The 12,102-nt window shown below is 36.9% G+C and overlaps 2 protein-coding genes across 3 annotated transcripts; one reads left to right on the forward strand and one right to left on the reverse strand.

Annotated features, from left to right (window-relative positions):
* Positions 1-247: 247 nt before the first annotated feature.
* On the forward strand, positions 248-4,584 carry LOC108489140 (acyl-coenzyme A thioesterase 2, chloroplastic-like). 2 transcript variants are annotated; one of them, XM_017793444.2, is made up of 5 exons: positions 248-1,131; positions 1,284-1,461; positions 2,720-3,189; positions 3,657-3,785; positions 4,277-4,584. In XM_017793444.2, exons 1-5 carry the CDS (start codon positions 463-465, stop codon positions 4,358-4,360), a joined length of 1,530 nt encoding a protein of 509 aa, XP_017648933.1. In that variant the 5' UTR covers positions 248-462; the 3' UTR covers positions 4,361-4,584. The 2 variants fall into 2 exon arrangements, with proteins under 2 accessions (XP_017648933.1, XP_017648931.1); XM_017793442.2 differs by having other exon boundaries at positions 250-1,131; positions 4,195-4,584.
* LOC108489139 (formin-like protein 2) lies at positions 4,543-9,123 on the reverse strand. The gene is given in 6 exon segments (XM_017793441.2): positions 4,543-5,680; positions 5,950-6,194; positions 6,818-7,017; positions 7,212-8,031; positions 8,034-8,175; positions 8,178-9,123. Coding segments are annotated over 6 exon segments (2,736 nt in total). The 5' UTR covers positions 8,697-9,123; the 3' UTR covers positions 4,543-4,870.
* Between the last annotated feature and the right edge of the window lie 2,979 nt (positions 9,124-12,102).

A 12,102-nucleotide genomic window follows, 5' to 3' on the forward strand; every position in this document is an offset into this window, starting at 1 on the left:
TTAAATCTATTTTTCGAACTTATATCTTTATTTATACCCTTTTATTTTTTGTCCTAGTCTCATCCAATTCATGATGATAGTAATCAACAGCCACATTATCATCTATTGGGAATATCACGTTTTTTACACTCACTAAGGAGGAACAGTTTAAGTATTAAAATGAAAAAGAAAATTAGTTAGTAAAATGAAAAAGCTGGTGTACTTCGGGGCCACATAGTGATAATAAACCTTATTTATTTCTGCCCTAAACTAAATATTTTTGTTGGCTACACGAAATATTAATTTGTTTCCTCTTTTGACATGTCTTGTGAAATTTAATATTTTCTTCCTACTTTTTATCATCCAGATCAAATCAAACCCTCCTGAATAGGAAAGCTAAGCAATGTAACGAATGGAAACTCCACGCACCAATAACTTGAAACCATCCTCCAGTTTTACAGTTTCCTTCAACGTTATCAAACCATGATCCCTTTGAAAAGATCACTTTCTCACCCACCCTTCATTTTTAACAAGTCCAACTCCAAATCTCTCCGATCCTTGATTAAAAATACTCGTTCAACCAATGAAACCTTCAGTTCCCCAATTCCCATTTTTTATTTCAAGTTTTCTGATTCAACCATGCCGATTTTCGCTGCCAATTCGTCTTCATTCTCAAAGGTAAATACCTACTTCCCAGATTCAGTAAACCAACCAACACTTACTTCCACGGCTCAAACTTTTCCACAAATCAGAACCTTTTGTGTTAAAAGAACAAACCCAAATGCTGAACTTTCAGCTTCAAATGACATCCCAATTGTTTCCACTGTTAGTGGACCAATTCAGACCTCTCAGCCTATTGATGCAGGGTCTTCAATGAGGAAACCAATCAGTTTATGGCCTGGAATGTACCACTCTCCTGTAACGAATGCCTTATGGGAAGCAAGATCAAGCATGTTTGAGAAAAGTGGTGCTGAAAAAGATTCTCGAACTGAATTAGTTGCGAAAACCCCTTCAATGAGCAGGACTAGTATTGCTTATAAGTTTTCTTCTGATTATATACTTAGGGAGCAGTATAAGAATCCTTGGGACGAGATGAGGATGGGGAAATTGCTTGAGGATCTTGATGCTCTTGCTGGAACCATCTCCTATAAGGTCACAATTTTGAAAATATAATTTTATGGCTATATTAAACTTGTTTGAGTTTAGACTCGTGATAGTTTTTGAAATGGGGTAAAATATATGCATGCTCTGAGTTGAGTACTTAATTTTATACTTGGTGTAATTTATTTCTTGCTTTGCACCAGCACTGTCGTAATGATGATGGTGCTACAAGGCCTATATTATTGGTTACTGCTTCTGTTGACAAGATGGTTCTGAAGAAACCGATCCGAGTTGACTTTGATTTGAAAATATCCGGGGCTGTTACATGGGTTGGGAGGTCATCAATGGAGATTCAGCTGGAAGTAACTCAATCTACGCCAGGTAATGCAGAATAAAGGCTAGTTGATGTTTGATTTTGTGCTTTCTTACGTAGTCTGGAGTTGGCTGCAGATAATTTTCATTTACATTTGGGGCAGTATGTTTGTTTCTTCTGGTTCTGAATGTCCATGGACCATCATCCTATAGTGGCCTTGTTGAATTAAAAAATGTGAAAATATATTGATTAGTTTAGTTGAGTTTGCAGTTTGCAGTTTGAAAGTTGCCATTGACACCATTATTCGTCTTTTTTCAAGTATTGTTGCTGCTTATATGCTGCACACTTGATATGATGTTAAAGGTCTTTCTTCTCCGTTGTAATGCCTGATTTTACCTATTTTGATCACCCATGTCATATATCATGCAAATTTTGATCAGAGTGTGATTAGCCCCAAAGATTAATACGAGGAACCTCAGGTCAATCTTTGATATTAGGATGTCATAGAGAGTTTTGGCTTGTTGAGATCAATATCAAAGACTGCCTAACCCTTGTTTTTGCCCTCTTTATATCTTCCAGCTGGTTCAGTAAAGAAAACCCTGAGCTGAACTAGTGTGCTCAAGAGCCTTTTTGCAACTTGCAGATTAATAGTTTCACATGAATTTTAGCCAGTTCACTGATTTCAATTCCGAGTCAAGGGATCTATGGTTGTTCCTTTTCATTTTGCTGGTTTTGTATTCAAACCTGATGAATTGGTCATCTTGCACGGTCAAATAGCAGTCAGCTATATCATTTATTGAGGTGTAATTTGCTCTTTCATTCCACTCAACTCAAACCTATTAGGTTATATCAATGTTCACAGTTGACTTCTCTTTGGCTCAAATTTTCTGCTCTTTTATTGGTCCATTATTGCGGGAAGCTTGCAGCATCTGTTTCAACTTTCAAAGATCTGTATTGTAGACCTGGGATATGTGTACCAAATGAATTTCTTACTTTCAGATATAGCATTCTCAGATGCTGCTGAGTGCTGAGTAAACTAATTTTTATGCTTTTTACTTTCTGAGAGTCACATACAAAGCCCTCAATTTTGGTGATATTTTCCTTTGCCTAGATTGATTTTCTCCGATTTTTGGGTTTGTGTTTCTGAAATGAAATGAACAAACTAAGAAGTAAAACCTGAAAATCACCTGTTCAATATAATCCCTTGTTAAAAGTTTTTGGAACTAATGTACTTGATTTAAATGATTTCTCGGTATCTTAAGTTTCTTTGGAGTTTAATAGTTTTCTATTGTGGTTAGCTACTAATATAGTTTTTTCATTTTGTAGATTCTCCAGATCCCTCTGATTCAGTAGCTCTTGTGGCAAACTTCACATTCGTTGCTCGTGACTCCAAGACAGGAAAATCTGCTCCACTTAACCAGATCTTGCCCGAAACTGAACATGAAAAATTGCTGTGGAAAGAAGCAGAAGAGAGGAACAAAATGAGAAAGCAGAAGAGAGTAGCAGAAAAGAAGGATGTTGATAACAGAGATGAAGACAGACTTAACGCATTGTTAGCCGAAGGGCGGGTTTTCTGTGACATGCCAGCATTGGCAGACAGAGATAGCATTCTTATAAGAGATACTCGTCATGAGAATTCATTGATGTGCCAACCACAGCAAAGGAATATTCATGGTCGAATTTTTGGAGGATTTTTGATGCGGAAAGCATCTGAGCTGGCCTTCTCAAATGCTTATGCCTTCGCTGGTGCAGCACCTTGTTTTATCGAAGTTGATCATGTCGACTTCTTTAGACCTGTAAGTAAGCTAGTACTGTCAAGTAAGATGTAGATCGAACTTCAACAGTAACTAATCTCGACACAACATAAATTGCACCTTTTCTCCCTCAGATTTTGGTAGCTTCTCAGGTATAGCGAGGTGGCCTTGTGATAGTTAATGTTATGAATAATAGTTAAGTTAGTGATGTTGATGAAGTTTGAGACTAGTTTCACACAGTAAGATAAAGAGGGTTTTCTCGAATCAGCTGCTTTGGGAAACTTCCTTTCTTAAGTTGAAGGTTGAAACTGTTCAAGAAATAATTAAAACTTTCAGAAAAATTCATTCTTGCAGTTGTTTATAAGTTGATGAATACGCCACCAATGGATCCATTATGTAGAAAGCTGTGCTGAAATTTACTAAAATCTTTTGTTTTATTTATATATGAAATTATCAAGGGAACAACGCTTATTTTAATGGTTTTTTTTTTTTTTTTTTGGGTGATGCAGGTGGATGTTGGAAATTTCCTCCGTTTCAAGTCTTGTGTTTTATACACAGAACTTGAGAACCCTATGAAGCCTCTGATAAATGTGGAAGTTGTAGCTCATGTCACAAGGCCTGAGCTAAGGTGCAGTGAGGTGAGTACCCGAAACTATATAAGAACGAAAGAACTTTGTGTAATAATTGTTTGCTAGAATAAAACATCTGCCATCATGCTTCCTAGCTGTTATAGCACATTCGATCTCAAATTAAAACTTGATTGACTTACAGTGATCACTGACCAGACCCCATTCTGTAAATGAAAAGAACGAACACTTGAATTCAACAAGTTGAATAAAAAACAATGGTTCTACATATGAATGCACATTAGTAATCTTAAATGATCTGAAGGTCCAGATAGAACATCAAAAGCTAGTTAAGAGTTGCAAAATAATAGCTAACACTTAATTACCTCCTCATAAGTATTGTGTCCTCCAAGTTCTTTCATTTAGTGTTTGGATTGGGATGCAGTATTTCTCTTCAGTAAATATGATCCTATATGAATAGGTATCCAACAAATTCTACTTCACATTTACTGTCCGCCCCGAGGCCGTGAAAGAGGGATTGAATATTCGAAATGTTGTTCCAGCTACTGAGGAGGAAGCACGGCGTGTGCTTGAACGTATGGATGCTGAGAGGTCCCAATAGTGCTGTTTTGCTTATATTCATTTGAATCTTTCTCTGTATCTTAGAGAACCCCATAGTCGATATGCAATAAGTGAATAAGCCCAGTGTCTGTAATTCAACACATTTTTTCATTGTCAAGATCCAATGATGTAAACTTTTCCATCTCAATCTCCCAAAAAGAAAAATAAAGGTCGGACAAGGGATCTTGTTTTTGTGTACCATATCATATTTATATTATCTTTGAACAATCTCTGCTCCATTATAACAAAAGGTTTGGCAGGCGTGTCTTAAAAACACAGCAGATGTCTACTATCATTTAGCATAAACTTGAAACTTCGTAACTAATTTATTTACAGGAAACATCCAACTTTATAGGTACACTATATTAGCTCCTGATAAATATATATGTATGTTGAGATTTGCTCACAAGCACATTTGCATTGACTGCCGCATTCTGAAATGGGAGCTGTTAGAAGTTAAGATTCAGGGATAAGGAACTATGATGAAAGATATTTACCCACAAGTACAAATGCGGATGTGAGACATTTATCAGGAACTATGATGGGGTTTCACCATCAGAGGAACTATAATGCTGCCTTACATTGAGGCCGGGAAAAACTGGTGGAGGGGGAGGGTTTTGTAATGGACGTGCCGAACTGTATATCGTTCTCTCATTCACCTTTGCAACCTCTTTGCACACTTGATCAAGAATGGAAAGGAAATCCCTAACGACCATAAAGATCCGGAACGGATGAGCTTCTTCCTGGGCTGAGTTCCCATGGAAATACCCTGTTATCTCCTTCACCATAGAGAGAGCAACTCTATCTTGGGCTTGGATTCTTACAATCTCTTCCTCTGCCTTCTTCAGGAACTCATTCATCGACTCCGAGAATTTGCAGCTATTGTCTTTCAGAGCAATCCCTTCATTGAGTTTTATAACTTCTCTGATTTTAGAGATACCAGTAGCAAGTTTTGCAACATCGATACTGAGAACATCGGAATCCATCGCAGCAGCCTTTTTCACATTGGTTAGCTCCCCACTTAGACCGGAAACTACTAGCAGACCCAGCTTCCTTATTTCAACATCATCCTGAAAATCAGACTGCTGAGTTTTCTCAGCTTTTGGATTTTGATTGGCACCAGAAAGGTGTGAACCTTCCGCTCTGATGATTTCCTGCACAACAAAATGCAGAAGTGTGGTTTTCCCATCCGTGCCCTTCACATCAACAAGTTTTAAGAGTGTGTCGAGCTTGAAGGCATGCGCATCACCACGGTTGGTGCCAACATTCATGCGGTTCCCAGTTTTGAGTACTGCCTCCAAAAGCTTCAGAAACATTCTGCTATTTCTCAACTCTCCACAAGCAGCCTGCAGAAAAGAAATAAGTCGCATAAATTACAGAAATGCCAGAAAACAGCAAATTGAAATATCGAAATCCTTCATCTAAAACATCAAAACACCAGTTTACCAAGAGTAACAGTTATGAAAAGGATGCAGAGCTCAGGAATACAAGTGGCACAAAGCTTTATCTAAAGCAAAATGGAGAAATAGTGCACGGTTGCCCCCATAATGTTATTGGATGCAAAGATCACAATCATTGAGTTAAATCCAAGCATAAGGTTTTGCATATTACTCACCTGTAAAGTTTCAAAAGATCCTTTCAGGTACTCAATTTCAGAGTCAAAATTAGCAATGTAAAGCAAAGCATCAACCCTCTCGAAGGCAAAAGGTATGTCAAGCACTGCCTTGAGGAATTTCTCGGCAGGACCTAGCTTAAAAGGGGATTCATCGTTTAACTCCTTCAGTTTATGCTCTTCTTCTTTGGTTGGAGCCATCTTTAATAAGCTTTCCAAGAGCTCAATCCCAAGAGTGTCTGAATTGCCTGTTCGCAAAGGGAGATAAAGCAGTTTAGATATTGAATGGCAGGCAAGGATGGGGAGGGAAACGAGGTAAAGATGAAGCAGGCAATGGTGCAAAGAGAAAAACTTGGTTGTCCCTTCCAGAATATATATTTGCAACTGTAGTTTGAAAGGCAATAAAGTATATAGAGTTCTGATCTATAAATAGCAAGATTTTCAGCAATTATGAACTGCATGAATTGCACCATATTTTCTCCGCGGATTGCCACCTCAACCACATCAAAATGTATAGTGAAGTGGACAACAGACAGCAAGTAGGTGACACCATAGAAACCTATGCTACACGAGGTGCAGTTTTGACGAGAGACAAGACCTCCTAAGTTGGGAAAGACTATTCATTTAAATCATGAATTACTGCAGTTAGTCTCAGTTTTTATTTATGAGCGCTTGGTTTGAATGCCGAACTCAATATTTTATGGTTACAGTGCAACTAAATCATTTCGAGACCAGAGTTCTTATGCACTGGAACATGTCTCTAGACTCTAGAGAGCATCTTAATTTCTTGTCAAGGAAAAAATAATATTTCTCCTTTATTGATCTATCTTTTACAGATCAATTGTATTTTCTATGAAAATGAAAGGATTACCTTCCATAAGTGCTTCACAGACTTCATCAATGGTCACATTTAGTGCCCTCAATAAAATGGCAATGTTCTGCGATTTCTTTGGATCAAGCACGCGATTTTCCTGATTCACGGCAGCCAGAATCGGCTTGCGGGCATTATCTTTAGTGGCCAAATTTGAATTATTTACCATAAACAGTGTCTCAATCATTTCCTCATTCAATCTGCAAGCATCATTATAGCATTCTACAACTTCAAAAAAAACCATTGAAAAAGCAATAAATAGACATTACATAGACATAAAAGTAATTCAATGCCAAAAGAAGAATAAACTATAAGCAAACTAGATAATATTATTACGACAACATGGCTCACAGCACTAAACTAATTAAGTAAAAGAGGGAAGTGGGTATCTCACTGAAAAGAACTTGCTTTTATCTGATCCCACACCATGGCCCGATCCGAACTCGCTCTAACTTTATCCCAATGTAAAGGCTTGAGTTTGGGTTTTAAGGTCTCTTCGCTCCTCCCTAAGCCTTCATTGTTCTCCGACTGCCCATTTACCACCATTGGCCTAGAAGGAGCAACAAGTACCGGAGGCCCCCTAGAATTAGTCTCCGAAACAGAGTTCACTGCCACAGGAACCTCCCAAAAACGCGACGGAGGAAGCGGAGGAGGTGGCGGCGGTATCTTTTTAAGCACAACCATTGATGGAGATTCCTTGTTCTGCCCCGAAAGACTTGAGCCTCTATCCGGTGAATCCCTATCTGAACACGACGAGGATGAAGGAGGAGTTGAAGATGGGGTTTTTACTCTCACAGTATAAATGGGAACAACAGTATCTGGAGACTTGGATCTCTGACTCGAAGGGCTTGAGTTCAAGAATGAATTTGAAAGTGAACGACAGGTAGATAAAGGGTAAGAAGCTGTTCTTGAGTTGAAGCTTCGGCTGCCAAAATTCTCACCATGAAATTCCCTTCTTGAACTTGATTCTATTCTTACTGATGGAGGTGGACTCTCTCTTCTACCAGGAGACCCTCTTGGCGAAAAAAACTCATCTTCTTCATCTTCAACATCGTTCTCAAAACTACCCATTTGTTCATTTTGGAGAAACTGTTCTCCACTTTGGAAAGTTTGGACTTTTGGCAATGGTGGCAATGGATTCAGTTCTGGAGAGCCAAGCTTTTGATAAGGAGAAGATGGACCTCCCAACTTGCTACCTCCATTGCTAGAGAGGATAACTTTTGTGGGTCGACTGTAGAGTTTACAAGTGTTCCTAAGAAAAGAAACTCGGAGCTGCGGTTGGTTGAGACATAGCGGGGCGGTTGTTGTGCTGGAGGTGGAGCTGGTGGCTTTTGGGAGGCATCCGAGGGAGGAATGTTGGGAGGAATAAGCGCATTGAGTCTGAAAGGGAAGCTTTATCGTCGGAGTTGGAAGTGTTGTTGTGGTGGTGGTTACGATGGCGGAAGAAGAGGGTGAGGGCGACGAGAGCGAGGATGACAGCGGCCGCAAGGAGGGCGGAGGAGAGGGAGATGAGGACGATGTGCCGGCGGTGGGACGAGGGTGAGGGAGAGTCAGGTACGAGCAGGGAGGATATGTTGGCGGGAAAAGTTAGTACCATGGAGGGTGGCGGAGGAGAAGGAAATGAAGGAAAGAAAGGCTTTTGAGGAGTGGAAGGGGGAGTGGTGGAGAAAGGATATTTGGGTGGTTGTTGCTGGCTGTGATAAGGCGCCGGTTGCGGCTCGGGGAATACGGTAGAGCTAGGAGGATAGATGGGTGGGGAGGAAGTATAAGGGAAGAAAGGCTGGTGGAGCAGACGGCGGTGGCAAGTGAAGCAAGTGGCGGTTGTGGTGGCGGAGAGGAAGAGGAGAAGGAGGAGGTGGGTCACGGTGGTTATCGGCATTCTTGATTTTTGAATAAAAATTTGAGATGATCAGATTGAAACAAAAGAAGAGAAAAGCTAAATTTATTTGCAGATTAACAGCATTTTGAACAAAAATCCAACCTTTTCAATGTAAAACAGTAAATGATAATAAGAGTGAATATAGAGAGAAAGAAGATTGTGAAGCAGGAGGCAGACATGGGAAACTTAAGAGGGAAGTAGACAAAGTCAAGAAATGTATTTGAAGAAGATAACACAACGCAAGAGGTTAAAAATCTCTGACAGACAGCGATTTCCCATTATTGGTATTTCCCCATCATTTCTGTTTTTATTTTTTATTTTTATTTTTTATGAGATTCTTCAGTCTTGCAACTCTATCCTCCGCCTTTTCTTTCGTTCGACTCTCTGTGACTCTCTTTGAACGAAAAAGAAAAACACCAAAAACTATCGAGCTTTTTAAATGCGTTACTATAATTTTGGCTATTATACTAATAAACCACTTAAACTACTATATCTATAATCTATAATTATATATTAAACAACACACCTTTTTTTGCACTTTAATTTTGACCTTTATATTTTTATAATATTTTTATAATATAATTAATATCATTAATTTTAATTAAAATGTGATGTAGTTATATATAATTTAAAAATAGATTTATAAATTTAAAAAGTAAAAGGATTAAATTTGTAAAAATAAAAATAGGAAGATTAAATTACAAATATACAAAGTATAGAGACTTAAAGTTATGATTTTTTTAACCAGATTGAATCAGTACGGGTATCAATTCAAAGAGAGGCATTAGACTAGTTGACCTGCAAATTGATATGAATCGATTGAATTGGTTTTTTTAAAAAATATTCTTTTTCTTTTTAATTATTTATTCAATCAAACCATACAAACCAGTGGCCTGACCAGTTTGACCACTAATCTAGTTCTGGAAATTTTACTTAGTATATATTAATTTTCAAAATTTTACTCTATAATTTTATATAAATAAATAATCAACCCAACGAGAAGCGTAGGTAAAATATATTAGTATTATTTAAATAACCCTTTAAATCATTTTTGTTAACATTTATCCTATATTTTTTCTCTATAAAAGTTATTGATTTTGATATTAAAGTAAAATTATTTTGAATTTTTAAACTAATTTGCATGCTAATGTTTCCCGTTGAATGGACTTTGCCTCCCACTAAATTATGCAATTTCAAGCCTTTGTTAGAAGCTTACCAGGGTACCAAGACGCAATTCAATAATATGCGGAAGGGGACCTCGTAGTTGTGCTCAGGGATATCACTCTCCAGAAGGTGTTTAAGGATAGGTTTGGATGGGCATTGAGGTGCAGTGCGTTTAGCTTACTTTTTGTCTCACACTACAGTATCTAGTCTCATTGTCACTGTTATTTTTACACTAAACGCAGGTAAACGCATCGTCTATCCAAACCCACCCTAAGTATTGTTTATTCAATTAGGGTGCGAATGGTTTTTGTAGTGTTCATTTTGAACTAAGGTTTGTCGATGATAGGTCTTAAAAGCTTCGTAACCAATCGTGGCCCTTTGATGTTGATCACACCGTGGCCCACATCTTTCGGGGGTTAACTATAAAGCTTTGACAATATATAATGATCTATTGGAAGTGCTAGGACTGAAAGTGGGGGATTTCAAATGATATGCCTCATACATTTCCCCTTATTCCTTCAAGGGGAGGGGTGATCAATTGGAGTAGGGACTAACACAAGTGTTGTTACTGATGCAGGACCATTAAACCATCATTTTCACGTAGTCAATCTCGACTTTTAGATGAGGGAATATCTTCTGCAAACTTTGCTACAACTGGGATTTCCTCTGATGAAAAGGAGAAGTCTCATTTATGTTGGAAAAATCGGTTTAGAAAATAATTATTATAAGTACAATAGAAGTTTTAAAATTTTTCTAAAACCTAACTCTTTTGTGATATTTAAAGTATAAACCCTAAATAGAATTGTACATGTGCTTTGTGCAAGGCGAACTTAAGTCGATCTTAGCTTTCAACTGAACGACCTTCTCCACTATCCTTGTAACACGAATTGCGTTGAGTGTGGGCTCGAACAACATGAACCAAAAACACAGAAAAGAAACAATTTACTTACTTTTAATAGGTGACGACACACCAATGTACGAACACTAAACGAAAAATTAGCAAGAAATATAGAGAATCAAAAGTGGCTTCAACTACAAGTGTGACAGGTCAGTTGTAATATTTATATGTGTTACAATGAAACACACGAAGTATCCTAAGGATCGAACCCAAGAGATTGTCAATTGTAAATTTGTTTGTCAGATTAATTACAAGCTAAGCAATTACTAGTCTATTTGAATCAAAAATTAGTAACGCAACCAAATATGAAAATATATTAAAGCTAAATTCTAAATTAACAAATAAAAATACCAAACTGACTTTCTTCCATTTTACTAGAAACAATGCAAATGGGTTGGAATGATGGTTGAATGATTCGTTAATTAATAACTAAGCTAATAAACCTATGTTGATTATATTATGTGCCACTTGTTGCTAGGAACCTCCTCTCAGTCTCATCCTAAACTAAAAGATACCACCTTAGCTCTCCTCTCAGTCTCACTAGGCATATAAATCTCCTATCGATTTCACTACTCGATTCAAATGCATCAAAGTCCTATACGATAAAGTCTCCTCTCAAACTCATCTATCTAACTCTTCCACTAAAGGCGTCAATTCTAGTGTAATGTGCAATTCAATACAATTGAACAAAAAAAAAAAACAAATCATAGATAATGACTTAGTTGAGTAACCCACACATCAATCAACCAATAAAACGATTTAGTAAATAATCAAACTTAAATCTCATACAATCATTTTAACAAACACATGGTATGCATAAAATATAAAAGAGAAGGATTTGAGAAAATGCTCATTAATAGATTAAAATTCAGTGAAGCCCACAAGCTTGAACATCTCCATTAACAGAGTTCTTGACAAAAGAGAAGAAAATCTGCAGCCAAAATCTATTCTAAAGAAAGCTTTTTTGTCGTAATTTTATATAAATAAATAATCAACCCAGTAAGAAGCGTGTGTAAACTACACCAGTATTATTTAAATATCACTTTAAATCACTTTTTGTTAACATTTATCCTATATTTTTATCTATAAAAGTTATTGATTTTAATATTTAAGTAAATTTATTTTGAAATTTTGAATTAATTTGCATGTTAAAATGAATTTGGAGAGAATAGTTTATTAAATAAAAATAATAATATTTTTAAAAGATAAAATAAAATAATATTTGCTAATTAAATGATAATTGATTTAATTTATAATAAAAGTCTATTATTTTGGACAATAATTAAGAGAATAAAATAGCATTTTCATATTATTAAAGATAATAAAAAGGAAATAACCAATAGT

The sequence above is a fragment of the Gossypium arboreum genome, chromosome 10, assembly GCF_025698485.1.
Source record: "Gossypium arboreum isolate Shixiya-1 chromosome 10, ASM2569848v2, whole genome shotgun sequence".
In the NCBI taxonomy this organism is placed as follows: Eukaryota; Viridiplantae; Streptophyta; class Magnoliopsida; order Malvales; family Malvaceae; genus Gossypium; species Gossypium arboreum.

What these genes read in the sequence shown, in the direction of transcription:
- LOC108489140 (XM_017793442.2), top strand. Translation starts at nt 463, where the DNA reads ATGATCCCTTTGAAAAGATCACTTTCTCACCCACCCTTCATTTTTAAC. An exon ending in CTGGAACCATCTCCTATAAG is followed by an intron (nt 1,132 to 1,283) that starts GTCACAATTTTG and finishes GCTTTGCACCAG; the next exon opens with CACTGTCGTAATGATGATGG. An exon ending in ATGTCGACTTCTTTAGACCT is followed by an intron (nt 3,190 to 3,656) that starts GTAAGTAAGCTA and finishes TGGGTGATGCAG; the next exon opens with GTGGATGTTGGAAATTTCCT.